This window comes from Lolium perenne, chromosome 3 (assembly GCF_019359855.2).
Source record: "Lolium perenne isolate Kyuss_39 chromosome 3, Kyuss_2.0, whole genome shotgun sequence".
In the NCBI taxonomy this organism is placed as follows: domain Eukaryota; kingdom Viridiplantae; phylum Streptophyta; class Magnoliopsida; order Poales; family Poaceae; genus Lolium; species Lolium perenne.
In genome coordinates this window covers 301,276,326-301,299,872 of record NC_067246.2, presented here as the reverse complement: position 1 = coordinate 301,299,872, position 23,547 = coordinate 301,276,326, and the positions used below count along the sequence as shown (strand labels likewise).

Genomic DNA, 23,547 nt, shown 5'->3' with positions numbered 1-23,547 from the left:
GGATTATTTATTATTTTAACCTTTTAACTAGAATTATTTAACGTCTAAACTATGGACATAAAATTGCCTAAAATTGCGAGGCCATATGTGGTGTGCCATTAGGATCGCACGCAATCGCATACGTAGCTAGGCTTCTTCTCTATCCTCAGACCACCGCAAACGGAGACAGACTATTTGACTGTTCTAAACAAGTCCACCGTTAGCGAGATGGCATGAAATATATAAAACATCTGTTAGAAATTAGAATTAACACGGGCCTCCCATTAAATTTGCACAAAACGAAAGATATCACATACAACGCGCTGCGCCAAGAGAAGCATAAGAAATCGCATCTACGGTGAGCAGGTGCAGGTGGGCCCAGTCTGTAGCCTGTTGTTCGCCTTTTCTGTTACTTTCTTGTAACGTAAGGCAGGGCAAGCTGATGGCCCCCATGCAGTCTAGGATCAGGCCGGTTCATCAACCAACGCTGAGAGAGAGCACCAACTCCAAATTATATCAGCTGCAGAATAATACAGTATAAAAGAAAAAAATGCACTTAATGCCTGCTACAGTAGAAAGTGTAACAAACTATAAGGACCAAATCCTATACCGGCCCCACAGAATTGTCCAATCCCCAGAGCATGATTAGTACTGGGGTATAGATGAAACGGCGATCGATCCCGGTTATTTGAGGATAGTAAAAGAGACACGTCAATCAGAGAAATGGAAGGAAATGGAACGAATCGAGTCGCTCAATAACGTGCACAATGCAAAAAAGGGAAGCCAAGCAGTTCGGATTTGACCACCATGACCATGTCATTGACTCATTTCCAAAGAAAAAAGGTCCGCCATGGCAGTCCAAATGCAAAAGAGATCACCCTTTTGGCAAAAAAGAAGGGAAGATACTCTCCCGATGCTATTTTTGGCATAGAGCGGCTTCTTCCACCATGTGCAGAGTGGTGGAGTTTTTTTTTATTTAAAAAAACTGCCGCTTGGTGCCCTTTGCTGCACAGTTTTATTTTCTGCAATTTTGATATTTTAATTTCAAAGTTTTAAATTTCAAATGTTGTAATCTATTAGGGTGCAAAATTTCAATACGATATAAATTGTATTATGGGCCCAGAAAAAATGCCCAATTTCCACGGATGGATGATTCGCCTCGTCCACCATATCCGATGAGAGATCCCCCTCGTTCACTCTCTACTCTCTTAATGTCCCATCAACCGACCAAGGTGATGGATGATTCGCCTCCTCCGCCACTTGCGATGTGAGATGCTCTGACGAAGCTTGCGCCTCGGCGGGGCATGTCGACCACGCATGCCATTGCTTAGTGAAAGCTCGAGATGTTGCCTAGAGGGGGTGAGTATGGGTTTTAAAACAATTTCATACTTGACTTGAAAGAACGCGGAATAAAATTAATGTTTAATTTTTAAGCATAAACCCTAAGTAAGCTAGGTTCAACCAGCTGCCCCAACAACTAGACTAATAAGGATATATCACAAGTGATAAACAAAATGTAAATACTTAACTCGGTTACAGAGATAACCGGACACCCATAGACTAAAATGTTTCTCGATGTTCACTTACACGAAGCAAGCTAGTCACCGCTGTAGAGGTGTGGGTTACCACCAAGGACCCCCAAATGTATGAAAACTCACCTTCTTCTCCGAGCCCCCTCAAAAAGATAAGGGCCCTTTACCTATTGTCAACTTTTCACCATTCGAGAGATATATCCCGGATTCCGCCATCTACTGTCCACCCTCTAAATCGTAGTGGCACACGAACCTTATAAAGAAGGAACGACGCACCCGCACAAGATGCTTCGTTCAGAAGAATAGTAGCGATCTACCTATGGAGGATCGAGGGGATCATGCCATGGAAGGACCTTGTGCTATGCCGTGAGAATGAACTCCTTTCCTCTACTACTCGCATATCTTCTCCCTCTCCTACTTTGTGGCCATTGTTGCCTGAGTATTCTCAACTTCTGCTCAATCCGCGCCAAATTTACCAGGCTCAGCGCTCGAGATTCTCTCAATTAGAGCTCTCCCATTAGTGCCTCGATCTGGTATTCCCCTTCCAGGCTCGCTCGTCACCCTTCCTGCATCCGCCACCGCAAACATAGGGGCTCCCCGTCGGCAACTCTCCGGCAGTCCGGTGGTGGTGGTGGGTGGGGATATAATGTGTAACGTGTCTAATAAAGTGTGGCTGCTAGTCTAATAGTATAAATTTGTCTAGACGAAACGAAAGAGCATGATATATATGTTTTGAGATTCTTTAACAATATGTTTTGAGATTATATAAGGTGCCCATTCCAAGCACGCCATAGTGATTTTCGTGAGCATGAATGAGTTTAACTTCAAAAAAATGTTACAATTATTTTTGTAAAATGTTAAAAAAAAGGGTGGAGATGCCCTATAACCACACGGATTAGAAATATTTGCTAGAGTATTATAAATTGCCAGACCAAATCTGAAGCACCCATTACATTAAATAATAATAATAAATAGATACACAAAGTTCTATGCGTACTTCAAAATTTTGCAGACAAAAATTAGGATTAGTATGAATTTCTCCCGTCTGTAGAAAAGTTGCAAAGCCTGACACGGCGGTTAGAAGTAAAAGTCTAGAAAAGTAAAGGCATCTCACCCCCGCTCCCGTCTTCCTCACCAAAAACCCCACTCTCTCCGGTGAGCCAGCCGGTCTCTTCCTCCCCAAACCCTTGCCTCTCTCTCTCCCTCTCCCCGGCGAGGCGGCGAGGCGGAAACCTACCCGCAGGTATGAACTCTGGTCCGCTTGGCCATATCCCGGCGGGCGGCAACGACCACGTAGGCACACCCGCGCCGTAGGGCACACCGGCGCGCTCGCAGCCGAGGTTTCGTGCGGAGGGGGCCGGAACTCGTCACCGGGCGTGGTACGTACAGCCACGGGCGCTTCCCCGTTCTTCCCGGCGCCAACCGGACCATGCGCCGAGCCAACCGCGCGCGCTCTGCCGAGATGCCCTCGAGGCTGAAGCTCGCCGGGATGCCTTGCCTCGGCACTGCCGTGGCCTGTGGCGAGCACGCCGCCCACGAATCGTGGTCCGGGTGCTCGCCACGGGCCACGCTGTGCCTAGGCAACGCATCCCCGGCGAGACGAGCGCATCTCGATAGAGCGCGCGGTTGGCTCGGCGCATGGTCCGGCTGGCGCCGAGGCAGAGCGGGAAACGCGCGTGGCTGCGCCACGTCCGGCGACGAGCGCTGTCCCGGCGAACTCGATGAGGAAGCCAGCTAGGTCGCCGATTTAAGGCCGCGTGATGTTTTTCCTAGGGCGGCCCACGCCATGGCAACCGTGCACGCAAGCGACGCTGGTGACACTGACACCCACGCGGTACTGGCACACTACGCTACCGCGCGCTCGTCGCGCGTGCTCTGTTTCGGTCGCCGTGAGGCTTGTCGCACTCGCACCCGGCGCTCGTCGCCTGGCGTGGCGCAGCCACGGGCGCTTCCCCGCTCCGCCTCGTCGCCAACCCCGGACCATGAGTTAGCGCGCAGTGTGGCAATCAGAGTGCACTCAGCCGTGTACCGTTGTGAGCATCCCGTTGCCGGTTCGCGGCGTCCTGGTGGGCGGAGTGCTCGCCACGGGCCGCGGTTCGCGGCGTCCTGGTGGGTGGGGTGCTCGCCACGGTCCACGGTTCTGACGCCGAGGCAGCCCTTCCCGGGCTAGCTGGACGAAGATCCCGTGGCGAGCATCACGCGGACGAGAACAAACACCGTGATCTGTGTCTGGGTTCCCTCGGCGATGAAAGCGCGGCCGTTGTATCGGTGACGCACGACTCACCGCTGTCGTAGTTTCTATCTTGCTATCTTCAGAGAGCACAGGACACGCTGGGGTGTAAGGCTTGCTGCCTTGCTGGGGTGGGTTGGAGGGGATGTTCTTTCTTTCTTTCCACTAGATTTGTAACCTGTGAATTTCCTTGTTATTCAGACCGGATGGCTCGGAGCCTTGGAGTTAAGCTTGCGCCCACCATGGTTGCAGATATCACAGGGTTAGGAACATTTGCAATCGTGTTCAACGTGCTGTCTGTCATTATCGACATTGTTCCTCTGTAAGTTTTTTTATCTTAATTTATTTGGCCAGTTTATGCAATCCGACAACTTTAATTTGATCTTGTCCTATCGTAAATAGTCCAGTTCTTTTGTTTGTCACAACTTGTTACTTTGTTGAGCATTTTTCCACATCTTTACATGTTATAAGTTATAACACATTGACAGTTCATAGAGCCTTCAAGAATTTAAGCTTTTGAATTCCTTGTCGCAGATGTGTTCTGCTGATCTCTTCAGACTGGAGGGAAGCAAAGAAGTTTTTCACTGAGCAAGGGTTTGCAATTGGAGCTGTGATGAACTTGATGCTGATGGCCTACGTGCAGTTTGTGGCTGATGACCAGCACCCGGATGTTTTCCTTGTCAGTGCAGTGGGTTTCATCCTTGGAACTGCATACACATTCTTTCTGTTGGCCCACCGTGTGGTTACAGCAGATAGAGTACGCATGGCACGGTTTTGGGTAAGATATAGAGATGGTTAAAACTGAAAGGAATTCATGACAAAATACAATGTTTAATTGTTTGTATCTGTCAATTTGCAGATGGCGGTTGTGCTCATAAGCTTTCTCATTGCTTGCACCGGTTTACTCAGTGGGATCCTTAAGCATCACAGGAGCAATGGTCATGGCATTTTCGGGGTGCTCTTTGTGGCTTTAGCCGCACTCAATGGATTTACTCTATACCCGATAGTAAGTTTCGATATAGACGATTAGTATATTTCTTCGACCATAAATAGCTGGATGTACGTTCTTAAGTTCCGCCATGATCTCATTACTTTGTATTTTGCTGTTATTTTTCATTTATCATAAGGGCATTATGATCCTGATCCTCTAGTCTGTATAGGCTGTCATTGTGCTATCATCAATTTCTGCTGCAATATAATTATTAAATTCCAAAAATGTATTACTGTGGATCATATTATGAAAAAAAATCATGTATCTAATCTAGAGAACCCTAATCTAATATTTGAAACGGAATTTGTAGCCCAGCTTCAGCCAAGTCTTACAAGTTCAAAACAACTGGGCTTTTGCAGATAACCTGTAAACCATTTCCAGACCAGCAAACTAGGGTTCACGCCTGGTGCATGTGTTTCCTGAACTTAGTTGATTCATTATTCTTCGTTTTTTACGCCAAGGCACTTCAGTCCGCTGATGGAGTTCTATCGGTAAGTCCAATTTCCCCAGCTTGGATTTGCAAAAGACTGTGCATCGATTTACGCATGGGGATGTGATCTGAATATAAACTCAAAAAAGAAATGTGATCTCACTAATGTAGCTAGGGAGCATACAAAGTGGTTTATCTCGTACAACTCTGGGGTACCATAGTTAACACACATAACTAAGCAGAATGTAATGCCTGGAAAAATGGTAAGCACAATGTATATAGATAACAAAAATCATATAAAATAGTTTAGATGTGCCATTGTATTTTCCCGTACGCAAGCTCCTGCCCCAATGACCGGCCACAAAAAATTCCCCTAAAGCTTCTACGATTTCTGATACAGTTAAATTTATTCTTTGATGCTGCCCTTGATTAAATGTTATATCACTGATGCTCTGGTTCATATTAACTCCCGATGTCTTCCTCATTTTTGCTCAGCTTGTGAGCACCATCAATGCCGCTTGCGGTGTGGTTCAGCTCATCGCGTTGGCCGTCCCGGTGTTTCTGAGGTGGTTACGTAAAGTGGGTGCTTACTTGCGGAGCTGCGGCGAAAGCTGCGGCGGATGCTTTCGTCTCATCGCCACACTGCTTGATCTGCATGGCGAGTGAACAGGGATAAAGGAAGGGTTTAAGTTATGCTGCTGCCTGCTGGAAGTGAACTTATATGGATTTTTCATATGCAAAACTTGGTTGATTGGAAGCTTTCGTACGCTGCTACTCTGTATTCTGTAATGATGCTGTGTGTCGATACAGCTAGCTGACGACCAGGAGATCTTTTGGTAGACTTATCTGAAAAGCTCATCATGGTTTTTATGTTCTCCTTTGACGGATGATTTTCCCTTTATTTCCTATCCATTTCGCTCATACCGCCCTTTCTCACTCTGTTGGACACGGGCTGACATCACTGTGCCAGAATCATATGGGTCTTCTGTTAATTATATATGCTGAATATTCGTCACATATAGCTGCTCTGAATTCCTGTTTTGGGGTGCAATCCTTCTGCAATTGCCTGTCATTTGTCTAATTTTGTTGAAATTTAGATACCAGTCGTAGATGAAAGTACTCCAGCTCGGCAGTAAAATTTGGAGGATTTGCCGGAAATGACACGGTCATGCAAGGATCATGTCTTGTCTCCGCTTCGAGTTCGAGGGGATTTGTTGCATAGCTGGAATGGGCAAGTCGAAATGAAGGCTAATAGGAAATGTGCTATTCCTTCTAGTGCACTGAAGGCCACACCAAATACAACATTTAGTCTCATCGATTTAAATCGAGCAAAAGAACACTGCTCAATACCTTTGATCATCAACTATAGAACATATAAATTTAAAATGTTGAAATAGTCATACCTCAAACAAATATTTTTGTATCTTTCACCTTCCTCCGCACTTGAACATGTATTTGCATATATAAAGGCTGAATGTCTTTCCTGGCACCACAACACTCTGGGTACTGACTCTGGTTTGTATTTTTTTACCTTTTGAAATAAAGTTTCTGATAGTAAATTTTGCCAATAGTTTGTCTGCAGAAGTATTCAACTGCAGCATTAATTTATCGTCAGTAGAAATATTTAACATCTGCAGTAATTTGTCTTATATCGATGTTAACTACGAAGTAATTCTTTCAGGGCGCTTTTCGCATTAATTTATCGGTAGAAATATTCAACTTCCGTTGTTATCTATCGTCAGTAGAAAATTTCAACTTCCGCAATAATTTCCCGCGTGTCGATATCATCTATGAAATAGAGTATTAACAACCTAATATTAATTCTTTCACAACACATATTTTTATGCAAGTAATTTCTCAATGGTGCACAAGCCTGGTAATTTTATACATGAATCTTCAAACTCAATCATAATTATATTTACCGTCAGTAGAAATATTCAACTTTCCCAGTACTTTGTGGCGTGCATATGTCAACTACGAAATAGACCATTAATTGTCGTGTGTTGATGTTAACTACGAAACAGAAAGTTAACTCCCTAATAGTAAGTCTTTCAAGCGCATATTTTTGTGTTGGTAATTTCCTGATGACGCACAAGCGTGACAATATTTACACGAATATTCAACCTCAACCGTAGTTATGTTTGTCGTTAGTAGAAATATATTCAACTTCCATAGTAATTTCTCGCGTGCCGATGTCAACTAAAACATACGGTTAACTACCTAATAGTTATTCTTTCAGGGCACATACTTCAGTGATGTTAATTTCTCAATGGTGCACACGCCTGGTAAGTTTTACACAAATCTTTAACCTGAACTGTAGTTCTGGATGGTTGTTATTCGAAAAAATCTAAAATTCACCGTCTTCTTTATCGGGTGAAAATAATATTGTGCCCTTCTATGGTACGATCGAAAAATATCTTACTCCACCTTCCGTCGTCTTTTTTACCTGGTTAGAATACTATTGCCTTCTTCTACCATACCTTCAGAAAGGTATATTTAATTTACCTGCGACCTCTTTTAGCCAGACAAATAGTAGCATTTCTTCTGTACCAACTCTAGAAAACGAAGACACTATCCACCTCCTCTTTTGGTCGGTGAATATAATACTGCCTTCTTTACGGTATCTCTCAAAAAGACTTGCTCTATTATCCATTGTACCTTCTAACCGGTGCTATTTTTATCCATCACACCATTTAACCGTCACTACAATATGGTACTGTTGGCGTACTACCCACTTTAGTACCAATTTTACGTTTCTTGAAGAGTGGTTCCACACACTACAAAAAATTGTTATCTACCATAGCCAAAAATCGTTGGCTAAGGAATATTTTTCATGGTTAATGATGCATGGCCGATGAAACGGATCACGTGGTGCATATCAAGACACCTAAGGATTTATTACGGATTTTCCACTCCATGGCTGATGATGGGTCCTTAGCCACGAAAAATTGGACTATGGTAAAAGAATTTTGGGAGGCTGTTGACTGCTGATCCACACCATGTTAACCGACACATGGAAGATGCAGTTAACTGCCCGGTAATGTTTACAATCCGTGGTAGATGACAGTCCTATGCGTTAAGGGTCTGTTCGGTTTTTGGATGCCCATCCCATTCCATTTCATCTAGATGTTCGGTTGATTTCAGAAGATGTGGAATGGAATGCAATCTAATTAGTCTAAACACTCAATTAATTAGATCCTAATTTAATCTAATTAGTCTAAACATCCAATTTAGACCACAGGAGAGGAGCAAGGTCGCACCACGCCCGCGCCCGGTGACCTCCGCGCCCGGCGACCTTCAGCCCGCCGGCGACCTCCGCGCCCGGCGACCTCCGCGCCCCCGCCCGCGTCAGCGACCGTCGGAGCAGAGGGAGGAGCTCGAGGGCGGGCATGGCAGAGGGTGGAGGGCGGCGGTGAGGATGCCGCGCCGCAGCATCGCCGGGGAAGGAGGCGAGGGTGGCGGAGGGCGGCGAGCATGGCGGAGGGCGGCGGGCATGGCAGAGGGCGGAGGGCCGCGATGAGGGGCGGCCCGCCGGCGCGCATGAGCTCGAGAGAGGGGAGAGAGAGGAGGTCGCAGCTCGCGGGGAAGAAAGGATTTGCACCATAATAGAGCCCGTTCCACTTCGTTCCACCGAATCGGCCGGACGGGCTCGTTCCGGATCTACAGAGAATATTCCCTTTTGAGGAACGCGTTGGTTCCGTTCCATCCCAGAACCGAACGCAGGAATCGCTCTGAGGAACGACTTGATTCCATTCCGTTCCATCCGGTTCTGAAACCGAACAGACCCTAAGCAGATCGGCCCAATAAAGATGACTGGGCTGGCCCACTTAGTTTGTGGGTTAGGCCGGCCAACTAACTTGGTTTGACCAGTTAACTTGTAACGGCACACTTAGAACACGAGCCAGGCTAACTAGCTTGGTTTGACCGGTCAAGTTGTTAGCTGGGACAGCCCATTTAGTACGCGGGGTTGGAACGCTAACTTGGTTCGACTAAGTTGGCCAACCCAACTTAGTTGGTTTGACCGGTCAACTATTTTACTGGACGAGTCTAATTATAATGCGGGCCGATCCAATTTATTTGGTTTGATCGGTTAATTCGTTGACTCGGCCGACCCAATTTTGTTGATTGGCAGGTTCGGTAAATTTATGGACCGACTCGTTTACCTTTCGTCGGCCGGTCCGTTAACGACAAATGGATCAACCCATTAAATATAATGGGCTGGTCTAGCTATGTTGATTGCCAGTTCACTAGCCGGTCCATTAGGGTTACGTGGGCCAACCTAATTTTTCACTGAAGAAAATGTATATACAATCGGTGAAGCCTAAATAAAAAAATTGTAGGCTTAATAGAATAGATTTCAAATCTATACCTAATAATAATAAAAATAAAGGAGCTAAGGTTTCTGCCAAAATTTTCGTCCAACTTTTTTTTGGACCATTTTGCCCTCCCACCGAATCGCATAATACGCAAATTGCCGCAGTACCGGTTCATTTGGTTCTTTCCTTGTCCTCCTCCACCGCGTCCGCTTCCACCCGACCATTCTTCCCCGTCCAAATCAAGGAGCCGACACGCAACGCTCCGGCTCACCTCCCCAAATTCCCAATCCAACCACGAGTTCGCTGGAGAAACTGCAGCCGATGCCTCAGTCCCAACCCCCATCCCCGCCTCTAACGCGTGTCGCCGGGCCGGACGACCCTCGGCGATTTCCTTGCCACGACCCGCCATGTTCGCCAACTCCGGCCGCCGGCATCGCGCACTAGGTCAGATCACGCGCGTGCGGGGGCAAGGCAGCCGGGGCTGACGCCACGGGACACCCAATTTGGGGTCTGGGGCTGACGCTGCCCGTCGTCGATGGTCGTTGTTCACCGGGGCCATGGGGTCATCGAGGAAGAAGGCAACGTGGTTGGACCAGAGTCAACATAGGAAGAAGGAAATCGTGATTCCGGGTGGTTTCCTTTTTTTGTTTGACTAATTAAACGTTGCCGATCGGTTAGTGCATGTCAACCTTGCCGAGGGCGTGGAGGACAGTTTCAGGTGGAGGTGGGAGAGCAACAACTCCTACTCCGCCAGATCCTGCTATGAGGGGATGTTCGGGGCCAGAGTGGATATGGCCGGTGCACTCCAGATTTGGAAATCGCGCGCCCCACCAAATTGCAGAGTGTTCATGTGGCTTGCAGCGTGCAACAGGTGATGGACGGCTGACAGGCTTAGTCGGCGTGGACTCCCACACCCGGCGTCCTACCCCTTCTGCGATCAGGGGGACGAGACCCTGGATCACCTTCTCATGGGTTGCGTCCTGGCGCGCGAGGTCTGGGATGTGTTCCTACGCCTATGGGGCAAGCTCCATTGGATGCCACAGCCGGACACCACTCTTGTCAGCTGGATGCAGGATAAGAAGGGGGGCCCGGGAGGCGACCGGGACCTTTGGACAGCGATGGTACTTGTGAGCTGGACTCTCTGGCGTCATCGCAATGACTTGGTCTTCGAAGGCATGGCCCCTTCCAAGGCCGTGGTGATCCGCAAGATCTCTGAGGAAGCGGAGCTTTGGCGAGCTGCTAGGTTGTTTAGAGGCATGCTTGCGCCGATAGAGAAGTGGAGATGTCGCGAGTAGTTGGTTAGTTGTGCGTGCTAGCCTTTGGGGTTAGTGTGGTGTTGCACCTGTGGCGTTTGTACTTTGGCTTCTTGGCCACTTCTTCTATGAAACCGATACGTCTATCCATGACATATCCTTGAAGATTAAACGTTCACGAGGTGGAATCGGTGGACACCATTTTATTAGTACCAATTAAACAGGCACAAGTGGAAGGCCCGCTCAGATCATGCGGACAGAAGTGAACATGTAGCCAGCATCCACGGGCATGCCCAATTACAGGCTGAACTCGTCACCAAGGCAGCCCCCGTGTTGGCCTCGGGCCGCCGGGCTAGGCCGCATCAGGCGGGATGAAGGCGAGCAGGTAGCGGATCAAGGGAATGAGCGGGTAGCCCAACGCCCCAACCGGCGCTCCCCGTCCGCAGCCGTGCTGCTTCTTCAAGGTTCTCACAAAGATAGGGATCCAAACCTTCAGTGCTTTGCTTCCATTTTTTTTTTTTTGCTACATGCAGATTGGTTTCATGAGAATGTGACCAGAGGAACTATTGCGCGTTACTGTTTATGCTTCTGCAACAGTGCTACTGATGTTGCTCCTGGATAGGAAGGAATCGTGGAGGAGTGTATTTGCAACATGAGTTGCTCAGATGGATCTACCGTTTCCTCCTTTCTTTTTTTTCTTTGTTCTGAATTATCGGTTGCCCCTGATTCTGAATTTTTTGGTTGCACATAACTGAGAACAAGACTAAAACTTGAGATTTTTTTTTTCCGAGGGTGATGTGGGGGTGGGGGGGGGGGGGGGGGGGGAAACCCCACCGTTTTTTATTCCATTACTCGAAAATGGCCAAGGAGCCGATCTGTACATGTACATGGGGAAATACAGGGGGGGGGGGGGGGGGAGGAGGCGACCATCCTAGCTGTCCCACAGGCGGGAGAGGATGAAAGAACGCAGCAAGTCAAAAGAAGGGCGGTCAGCAGCTCGATATCGCCACCGCCAAAGTAAGAGGTCGTCACAGACCCGTCTGAGAATCACTGTCGGGGAGGAACTAACGGCGTTGAACACCAGATCATTGCGCGCCTTCCAGATGCTCCAGAGGGTCACCGCAACGCCAGCACGCCAGAAGTCCGAGGTAAGGGGGAGAGGGGCCGGAAGGTCTCACACCGAGAACTGCCCTGCTGGGATTGGGACATCCAGCCGTCTCCAGATCCGAGCAGAGGCGGGGCAGTCGAAGAACAAGTGCCTGGCAGTCTCAACTGCAGGGCAAGCCGCACACACAGCGGACGGCGCACAACTCTTTGCGAAGAGGTTGGCGCGAGTACTCAAGCGGTCGATGTCGGCGAGGTAGGCGAACAGCTTCACCTTCGAGGGGAGACGCAGGCTCCAGGAGATACCGGACGACGGGTCCGGTGGGTGCACCGGGGAGAGAAGGCTGTAGGCCTGCCTGGTGGAGAAGCGTGGAGCCACCGTAGATTCCATGCACCTCAGATTCGAACCATCCCGGAGCGTGACGCTGTGGGCGAGCCGGAGAGCGACGGAGAGCTCCTCCTCAGCAGCAGCAGTCAGACGAGGCTGTAAGTCGAAGCCAAGACGGGCAACCGTCGCCACGGTCGCCTGGGGGCGGGTACAGTGGGAGAACAGAGCAGGGAACCGCGTCGCAAGCGGTCCCCCCGGGAGCCACCTGTCGTACCAGAAGGAGGTGGAGCAGCCGGAGACCACCGTCACGCGCGTGACGGCTCGGTAGAGTGGAAGACACTCCTGGACAATCCGCTCGAGGAACGAAGGGGAGTTCGAGAGCTCCCCCAAGTCCCGACCTGTATGAGAAAAAAACCAGCATTTCCAGGGTAGGGGATCAGGGCGGTGTAGTTGGTGGACGAAGTTGAGCAGCAAGCACCTGTTCTGCCGGTGGAGGTCCTTGATGCCGAAACCGCCCTCCTGTTTGGACAGCACAACTTTATCTCAAGCAATTAGACAGCGAGCACCCGAACACGTGTCCTTCCCGGTCCAGAAAAAGGCGCGACGCCTCTTATCAATACTTTCTAGCACACTGATACATCTCCGACGTATCGATAATTTCTTATGTTCCATGCCACATTATTGATGATATCTACATGTTTTATACACAGTATATGTCGTATTCATGCATTTTCTGGCACTAACCTATTAACGAGATGCCGAAGAGCCAGTTGCTGTTTTCTGCTGTTTTTGGTTTCAGAAATCCTACAAAGGAAATATTCTCGGAATTGGACGAAATCAACGCCCAGGGTCCTATTTTTGCACGAAGCTTCCAGAAGACCGAGGGGGAAAGGAAGTGGGGCCACGAGGCGCCGACACAATAGGGCGGCGCGGCCCAAGCCCTGGCCGCGCCGGCCTAGCGTGTGGGGCCCTCGTGTGGCCCCCCGCGTTGCCCTTCCGCCTACTTAAAGCCTTCGTCGCGAAACCCCCAGTACCGAGAGCCACGATACGGAAAACCTTCCAGAGACGCCGCCGCCGCCAATCCCATCTCGGGGGATTCAGTAGATCGCCTCCGGCACCCTGCCGGAGAGGGGAATCATCTCCCGGAGGACTCTTCATCGCCATGATCGCCTCCGGAGTGATGAGTGAGTAGTTCACCCCTGGACTATGGGTCCATAGCAGTAGCTAGATGGTCGTCTTCTCCTTATGTGCTTCATTGTTGGATCTTGTGAGCTGCCTAACATGATCAAGATCATCTATCTGTAATTCTATATGTTGTGTTTGTCGGGATCCGATGGATAGAGAATACTATGTTATGGTGATTATCAATCTATTACCTATGTGTTGTTTATGATCTTGCATGCTCTCCGTTATTAGTAGAGGCTCTGGCCAAGTTTTTGCTCTTAACTCCAAGAGGGAGTATTTATGCTCGATAGTGGGTTCATGCCTCCATTAAATGGGGACGATGTGAGAAAGTTCTAAGGTTGTGGATGTGCTGTTGCCACTAGGGATAAAACATTGATGCTATGTCCAAGGATGTAGTTATTGATTACATTACGCACCATACTTAATGCAATTGTCTGTTGTTTGCAACTTAATACCGGAAGGGGTTCGGATGATAACCTGAAGGTGGACTTTTTAGGCATAGATGCATGCTGGATAGCGGTCTATGTACTTTGTCGTAATGCCCAATTAAATCTCACTATATTTATCATATCATGTATGTGCATTGTCGTGCCCTCTCTATTTGTCAATTGCCCGACTGTAATTTGTTCACCCAACATGCTATTTATCTTATGGGAGAGACACCTCTAGTGAACTGTGGACCCCGGTCCATTCTTTTACATCGAATACAATCTACTGCAATACTTGTTTTACTGTTTTCTGCAAACAATCATCATCCACACTATACATCTAATCCTTTGTTACAGCAAGCCGGTGAGATTGACAACCTCACTGTTTCGTTGGGGCAAAGTTCTGTGATTGTGTTGTGCAGGTTCCACGTTGGCGCCGGAATCCCTGGTGTTGCGCCGCACTACATCCCGCCGCTATCAACCTTCAACGTGCTTCTTGGCTCCTCCTGGTTCGATAAACCTTGGTTTCTTTCTGAGGGAAAACTTGCTACTGTACGCATCATACCTTCCTCTTGGGGTTCCCAACGGACGTGTGCTGTACACGCCATCAAGCATTTTTTCTGGCGTCGTTGCCGGGGAGATCAAGACATGCTGCAAGGGGAGTCTCCACTTCCCAATCTCTTTACTTTGTTTTTGTCTTGCTTTATTTACTACTTTGTTTGCTGCACTTAAACAAAACACACAAAAAAACTAGTTGCTAGTTTTACTTTATTTACTGTCTTGCTCTCTATATCAAAAACACAAAAAAATTAGTTACTTGCATTTACTTTATCTAGTTTGCTTTATTTACTACTGCTAAAATGAATACTCCTGAAAACACTAAGTTGTGTGACTTCACAACCACAAATAATAATGATTTCCTATGCACACCTATTGCTCCACCTGCTACTACAAAGCAGAATTCTTTGAAATTAAACTCGCTTTCTTGAATCTTGTCATGAGAGAGCAATTTTCTGGTGTTAGTTCTGATGATGCTGCTGCCCATCTTAATAATTTTGTTGAACTTTGTGAAATGCAAAAGTATAAGGATGTAGATGGTGATATTATAAAATTGAAATTGTTTCCTTTCTCATTAAGAGGAAGAGCTAAAGATTGGTTGCTATCTTTGCCTAAGAATAGTATTGATTCATGGACTAAATGTAAGGATGCTTTTATTGGTAGATATTATCCTCCCGCTAAAATTATATCTTTGAGAAGTAGCATAATGAATTTTAAGCAATTAGATAATGAACATGTTGCTCAAGCATGGGAGAGAATGAAATCTTTGGTAAAGAATTGCCCAACCCATGGACTGACTACTTGGATGATCATCCAAACCTTCTATGCAGGACTAAATTTTTCTTCGCGGAACCTATTGGATTCAGCTGCTGGAGGTACCTTTATGTCCATCACTTTGGGGGCGGCTACAAAGCTTCTTGATGATATGATGATAAATTACTTTGAATGGCACACGGAAAGAGCTCCACAAGGTAAGAAGGTAAATTCTGTTGAAGAAACCTCCTCCTTGAGTGATAAGATTGATGTGATTATGTCTATGCTTGTGAATGGTAGATCTAATGTTGATCCAAATAATGTTCCTTTAGCTTCATTGGTTGCTCAAGAAGAAAATGTTGATGTGAATTTCATTAAAAATAATAATTTCAACAACAATGCTTATAGGAACAATTCTGGTAATAACTATAGGCCATATCCTTCTGCTAATGGTAATGGTTATGGTAATTCTTATGGTAGATATGAGGAAAAGATGCTAGAAATTGAAAGATCCACTAAGAACTTTATGCAATCACAATATGAGCAAAATCAATTGTTTACTAAAACTATGAATGAACAATCTACCTTGTTGAAAAATATAGGAAATCAACTTGAAAACTTGAATATGGAGATTTCGGGTTTGCAAACTAAAATTTCAAATGCTGAAAACCGAATCTCATACATGTCCGCGTCACAATCCTCTTTAATTAATAAAATGGCTGCTAAACCTGAGGACATTGATAATAAGATTACTACTACAGCAAATGCCATCCAAGTTAGAATTAATGAGAATATAAGATTAATGGCTGAATTGCGTGCTAGGTGGGATAGAGAAGAAAATGAAAAACTTGCTAAAGAGAATAATGTAGCTAAAGTTTGGACTATTACCACCACTAGTAATGATAATGATTCACATGTTGCTACACCTCCTACTATCAATGGTAAAATAATTGGTGTTGGCAATGTTTCTACTCCTAGTGCAAAGCGTACAAAACTGCCTGAAATTGCTAAAACTGCTGAAACTGCTTGTGATAAAACTGCTGAAATTTTTTCCAACATTGGGGGTGATGATCCCATTGCTGTAGATCATAATGGTTTGGATTTTGATGATTACCACATCTCTGAAGTTATAAAGTTCTTACAAAAACTTGCTAAGAGTCCCAACGCTAGTGCTATAAATTTGGCCTTTACAAAACATATTACAAATGCTCTTATCAAAGCTAGAGAAGAGAAACTAAAACTTGAAACTTCTATTCCTAGAAAGTTAGAAGATGGTTGGGAGCCTATCATTAAGATGAGGGTCAATGATTTTGATTGTAATGCTTTATGCGATCTTGGTGCAAGTATTTCTGTTATGCCTAAGAAAGTCTATGATATGCTTGACTTGCCACCATTGAAAAATTGTTATTTGGATGTTAATCTCGCTGATAATGCTAAAAAGAAACCTTTGGGGAGAGTTGATAATGTTCGCATTATGGTTAACAATAACCTTGTCCCCGTTGATTTTGTTGTCTTGGATATTGAATGCAATGCATCTTGTCCCGTTATATTGGGAAGACATTTTCTTCGAACCGTTGGTGCTACTATTGATATGAAGGAAGGTAATATTAAATATCAATTTCCTCTCAAGAAAGGTATGGAACACTTCCCTAGAGAAAGAATGAAGTTACCTTATGATTCTATTATTAGAACAAATTATGATGTTGATGCTTCATCTCTTGATAATACTTGATATACACTTTCTGCGCCTAGCTGAAAGGCGTTAAAGAAAAGCGCTTATGGGAGACAACCCATGTGTTTTACTACAGTACTTTGTTTTATATTTGAGTCTTGGAAGTTGTTTACTACTGTAGCAACCTCTCCTTATAATGTTTTTGTGCCAAGTAAAGTCTCTATGGTAAAGTTGATGCTAGATTTGGATTGCTGCACAGAAACAGCATTGCTGTCTGTCACGAATTCGCGCAGAAGTCTCTGTAAAAAATCAAAAAAATCTGCAAATTTACGTGCGTGATCCTCAGATATGTACGCAACTTTCATTAGTTTTGAGTTTTTCCGTTTGAGCAAGTTAAGTGCCCCTTCCAGGTTCGTCTTTACGGACTGTTCTGTTTTTGACAGATTCTGCCTTTTATTTCGCATTGCCTCTTTTGCTATGTTGGATGAATTTCTTTGATCCATTAATGTCCAGTAGCTTTGTGCAATATCCAGAAGTGTTAAGAATGATTGTGTCACCTCTGAACATGTGAATTTTTGATTGTGCACTAACCCTCTAATGAGTTTGCTTGAAGTTTGGTGTGAAGGAAGTTTTCAAGGGTCAAAAGAGGAGTATGATATACTATGATCAAGAGGAGTGAAAGCTCTAAGCTTGGGGATGCCCCGGTGGTTCACCCCTGCAGATTTTAAGAAGACTCAAGCGTCTAAGCTTGGGGATGCCCAAGGCATCCCCTTCTTCATCGACAACATCATCAGGTTCCTCCCCTGAAACTATATTTTTATTCAGTCACATCTTATGTGCTTTGCTTGGAGCGTCTGTTTGTTTTTGTTTTTGTTTTTGTTTGAATAAAATGGATCCTAGCATTCATTGTGTGGGAGAGAGACACGCTCCGCTGTTGCATATGGACAAATATGTCCTTAGGCTTTACTCATAGTATTCATGGCGAAGGTTGAATCTTCTTCGTTAAATTGTTATATGGTTGGAATCGGGAAATGCTACATATAGTAATTCTAAAATGTCTTGGATAATTTGATACTTGGCAATTGTTGTGCTCATGTTTAAGCTCTTGCATCATATACTTTGCACCCATTAATGAAGAAATACATAGAGCTTGCTAAAATTTGGTTTGCATATTTGGTCTCTCTAAAGTCTAGATAATTTCTAGTATTGAGTTTTGAACAACAAGGAAGACGGTGTGGAGTCTTATAATGTTTACAATATGTCTTTTATGTGAGTTTTGCTGCACCGGTTCATCCTTGTGTTTGTTTCAAATAACCTTGCTAGCCTAAACCTTGTATCGAGAGGGAATACTTCTCATGCATCCAAAATCCTTGAGCCAACCACTATGCCATTTGTGTCCACCATACCTACCTACTACATGGTATTTCTCCGCCATTCCAAAGTAAATTGCTTGAGTGCTACCTTTAAATTTCCATCATTCGCCTTGCAATATATAGCTCATGGGACAAAATAGCCTTAAAAACTATTGTGGTGTTGAATATGTACTTATGCACTTTATCTCTTATTAAGTTGTTTGTTGTGCGATAACCATGTTTCCTGGGGACGCCATCAACTCTTTGTTGAATATCATGTGAGTTGCTATGCATGTTCGTCTTGTCTGAAGTAAGGGCGGTTTTCACAATCAAATGGTTTGAGTATGCATACTGTTAGAGAAGAACATTGGGCCGCTAACTAAAGCCATGAATCATGGTGGAAGTTTCAGTTTGGACATAAAACCTCAATCTCTTATGAGAATATTAACTGTTGTTGAATGCTTAAGCATTAAAAGAGGAGTCCATTATCTGTTGTCTATGTTGTCCCAGTATGGGTGTCTAAGTTGAAGAATGATCAAAAGCGAGAAATCCAATGCGAACTTTCTCCCTAGACCCTTGTACAGGCGGCATAGAGGTACCCCTTTGTGACACTTGGTTGAAACATATGTTATGCAAGGATAATCCATGTTAATCCGAGCTAATTAGGACAAGGTGCGGGCACTATTAGTACACTATGCATGAGGCTTGCAACTTGTAAGATATAATTTACATGATACATATGCTTTATTACTACCGTTGACAAAATTGTTCCATGTTTTCAAAATAAAAGCTCTAGCACAAATATAGCAATCAATGCTTTCCTCTTTGAAGGACCTTTCTTTTACTTTTATGTTGAGTCAGTTCACCTATCTCTCTCCACCTCAAGAAGCAAACACTTGTGTGAACCGTGCATTGATTCCTACATACTTGCATATTGCACTTGTTATATTACTTTACATTGACAATATCCATGAGATATACATGTTATAAGTTGAAAGCAACCGCTGAAACTTAATCTTCCTTTGTGTTGTTTCAATACCTTTACTTTGATTTATTGCTTTATGAGTTAACTCTTATGCAAGACTTATTGATGCTTGTCTTGAAGTACTATTCATGAAAAGTCTTTGCTTTATGATTCATTTGTTTACTCATGTCATTACCATTGTTTTGATCGCTGCATTCATTACATATGCTTACAATAGTATGATCAAGGTTATGATGGCATGTCACTCCAGAAATTATCTTTGTTATCGTTTACCTGCTCGGGATGAGCAGGAACTAAGCTTGGGGATGCTGATACGTCTCCGACGTATCGATAATTTCTTATGTTCCATGCCACATTATTGATGATATCTACATGTTTTATACACATTATATGTCGTATTTATGCATTTTCCGGCACTAACCTATTAACGAGATGCCGAAGAGCCGATTCTTTGTTTCTGCTGTTTTTGGTTTCAGAAATCCTACAAAGGAAATATTCTCGGAATTGGACGAAATCAACGCCCAGGGTCCTATTTTTGCACGAAGCTTCCAGAAGACCGAGGGGCAAAGGAAGTGGGGCCATGAGGCGCCGACACAATAGGGCGGCGCGGCCCAAGCCCTGGCCGCGCCGGCCTAGCGTGTGGGGCCCTCGTGTGGCCCCCCGCGTTGCCCTTCCGCCTACTTAAAGCCTTCGTCGCGAAACCCCCAGTACCGAGAGCCACGATACGGAAAACCTTCCAGAGATGCCGCCGCCGCCAATCCCATCTCGGGGGATTCAGTAGATCGCCTCCGGCACCCTGCCGGAGAGGGGAATCATCTCCCGGAGGACTCTTCATCGCCATGATCGCCTCCGGAGTGATGAGTGAGTAGTTCACCCCTGGACTATGGGTCCATAGCAGTAGCTAGATGGTCGTCTTCTCCTTATGTGCTTCATTGTTGGATCTTGTGAGCTGCCTAACATGATCAAGATCATCTATCTGTAATTCTATATGTTGTGTTTGTCGGGATCCGATGGATAGAGAATACTATGTTATGGTGATTATCAATCTATTACCTATGTGTTGTTTATGATCTTGCATGCTCTCCGTTATTAGTAGAGGCTCTGGCCAAGTTTTTGCTCTTAACTCCAAGAGGGAGTATTTATGCTCGATAGTGGGTTCATGCCTCCATTAAATGCAGGACAAAGGATGAAAAGTTCTAAGGTTGTGGATGTGCTGTTGCCACTAGGGATAAAACATTGATGCTATGTCCAAGGATGTAGTTATTGATTACATTACGCACCATACTTAATGCAATTGTCTGTTGTTTGCAACTTAATACCGGAAGGGGTTCGGATGATAACCTGAAGGTGGACTTTTTAGGCATAGATGCATGCTGGATAGCGGTCTATGTACTTTGTCGTAATGCCCAATTAAATCTCACTATATTTATCATATCATGTATGTGCATTGTCATGCCCTCTCTATTTGTCAATTGCCCGACTGTAATTTGTTCACCCAACATGCTATTTATCTTATGGGAGAGACACCTCTAGTGAACTGTGGACCCCGGTCCATTCTTTTACATCGAATACAATCTACTGCAATACTTGTTTTACTGTTTTCTGCAAACAATCATCATCCACACTATACATCTAATCCTTTGTTACAGCAAGCCGGTGAGATTGACAACCTCACTGTTTCGTTGGGGCAAAGTTCTGTGATTGTGTTGTGCAGGTTCCACGTTGGCGCCGGAATCCCTAGTGTTGCGCCGCACTACATCCCGCCGCCATCAACCTTCAACGTGCTTCTTGGCTCCTCCTGGTTCGATAAACCTTGGTTTCTTTCTGAGGGAAAACTTGCTACTGTACGCATCATACCTTCCTCTTGGGGTTCCCAACGGACGTGTGCTGTACACGCCATCAAGCATTTTTTCTGGCGCCGTTGCCGGGGAGATCAAGACACGCTGCAAGGGGAGTCTCCACTTCCCAATCTCTTTACTTTGTTTTTGTCTTGCTTTATTTACTACTTTGTTTGCTGCACTTAAACAAAACACACAAAAAAACTAGTTGCTAGTTTTACTTTATTTACTGTCTTGCTCTCTATATCAAAAACACAAAAAAATTAGTTACTTGCATTTACTTTATCTAGTTTGCTTTATTTAGTACTGCTAAAATGAATACTCCTGAAAACACTAAGTTGTGTGACTTCACAACCACAAATAATAATGATTTCCTATGCACACCTATTGCTCCACCTGCTACTACAGCAGAATTCTTTGAAATTAAACCTGCTTTACTGAATCTTGTCATGAGAGAGCAATTTTCTGGTGTTAGTTCTGATGATGCTGCTGCCCATCTTAATAATTTTGTTGAACTTTGTGAAATGCAAAAGTATAAGGATGTAGATGGTGATATTATAAAATTGAAATTGTTTCCTTTCTCATTAAGAGGAAGAGCTAAAGATTGGTTGCTATCTTTGCCTAAGAATAGTATTGATTCATGGACTAAATGTAAGGATGCTTTTATTGGTAGATATTATCCTCCCGCTAAAATTATATCTTTGAGAAGTAGCATAATGAATTTTAAGCAATTAGATAATGAACATGTTGCTCAAGCATGGGAGAGAATGAAATCTTTGGTAAAGAATTGCCCAACCCATGGACTGACTACTTGGATGATCATCCAAACCTTCTATGCAGGACTAAATTTTTCTTCGCGGAACCTATTGGATTCAGCTGCTGGAGGTACCTTTATGTCCATCACTTTGGGGGCGGCTACAAAGCTTCTTGATGATATGATGATAAATTACTTTGAATGGCACACGGAAAGAGCTCCACAAGGTAAGAAGGTAAATTCTGTTGAAGAAACCTCCTCCTTGAGTGATAAGATTGATGTGATTATGTCTATGCTTGTGAATGGTAGATCTAATGTTGATCCAAATAATGTTCCTTTAGCTTCATTGGTTGCTCAAGAAGAAAATGTTGATGTGAATTTCATTAAAAATAATAATTTCAACAACAATGCTTATAGGAACAATTCTGGTAATAACTATAGGCCATATCCTTCTGCTAATGGTAATGGTTATGGTAATGGTTATAGGCCAATAACATGTTCAGATCTGAGATCATGGCACTCGGGCCCTAGTGACAAGCATTAAGCATAACAAGTTGCAACAATATCATCAAAGTACCAATTACGGACACTAGGCACTATGCCCTAACAATCTTATGCTATTACATGACCAATCTCATCCAATCCCTACCATCCCCTTCGGCCTACAGTGGGGGAATTACTCACACATGGATGGGGGAAACATGGCTGGTTGATGTAGAGGCGTTGGCGGTGATGGCGGTGATGATCTCCTCCAATTCCCCGTCCCGGCGGAGTGCCAGAACGGAGACTTCTGGCTCCCGCGACGGAGTTTCGCGATGTGGCGGCGTTCTGGAGGGTTTCTGGCGACTTCGACTTCTCCCCGTGCGTTTTTAGGTCGAGGCCGATAAATAGTCCGAAGGAGGGCGTCGAAGGCCGGCCGAGGGGGCCACACCACATGGCCGCGCGGGCCCCCTGGGCCGCGCCGCCCTATGGTGTGGGGCCCTCGGGCCTCCACCTGGTTTGTCCTTCTGGCTCCGTCAGTTCTCTGGGAAAATAGGGCCTTCTGCATAAATTCCGAGGATTTTCCCGAAAGTTGGATTTCTGCACAAAAACGAGACACCAGAACAGTTCTGCTGAAAACAGCGTTAGTCCGTGTTAGTTGCATCCAAAATACACAAATTAGAGGCAAAACAATAGCAAAAGTGTTCGGGAAAGTAGATACGTTTTGGACGTATCAACTCCCCCCAAGCTTAGCTTATTGCTTGTCCTCAAGCAATTCTGTTAACAACTGAGCGATAAAAAGAACTTTCACGAACACATTTGCTCATATGATGTATATATTCTCATGCTATGGCTAATACTTAAGCAATTCATAATGAGATACATGCAAATAAGATCATCTAACAGCTATGTCAATCATGGAGAGGTACCAACAATTAATAATAAGCATCATGAATCATGTATGTAAGCAGGATTGCAATGTTCATAAGAGAGTATGATAAAGTGGTATCTCGCTTGCCTGTATTTGATTGACAAAACATAAATGCCCGGGCACTTCTGGAGTAAATAGAAAGACTAGAAGTAGTGATTGTCAAAGATAAAAACATCAAAGTTATACCACAATCAATCATATTTTGAGACAAGCATATTATACTAAGAATGACAGTTGTGCTCTCAAGATAGTGCTCAAAGAAATAATGGAGACACAACATAAAAGTAAAAGATTGACCCTTCGCAGAGAGAAGCAGGGATTAACATGCGCTAGAACTTTTCATTTTTGAAATCAGGAGTAAAATTATTTTGAGAGGTGTCTGTTGTTGTCAACGAATGGTAATGGGTACACCAACTACCTCGCCAACCAGACTTCCAAGAGCGGCTCC

The 23,547-nt window shown here is 44.8% G+C and overlaps 1 protein-coding gene across 1 annotated transcript; it reads left to right on the top strand.

Annotated features, from left to right (window-relative positions):
• The first annotated feature begins 2,452 nt into the window (after positions 1-2,452).
• On the top strand, positions 2,453-6,116 carry LOC127344985 (uncharacterized). The gene is made up of 6 exons (XM_051371373.2): positions 2,453-2,754; positions 3,943-4,063; positions 4,276-4,519; positions 4,601-4,747; positions 5,092-5,223; positions 5,658-6,116. The coding sequence occupies exons 2-6, from the start codon at positions 3,948-3,950 to the stop codon at positions 5,826-5,828; spliced, it is 810 nt and encodes a 269-aa protein (XP_051227333.1). The 5' UTR covers positions 2,453-2,754; positions 3,943-3,947; the 3' UTR covers positions 5,829-6,116.
• The last annotated feature ends 17,431 nt before the right edge of the window (positions 6,117-23,547 follow it).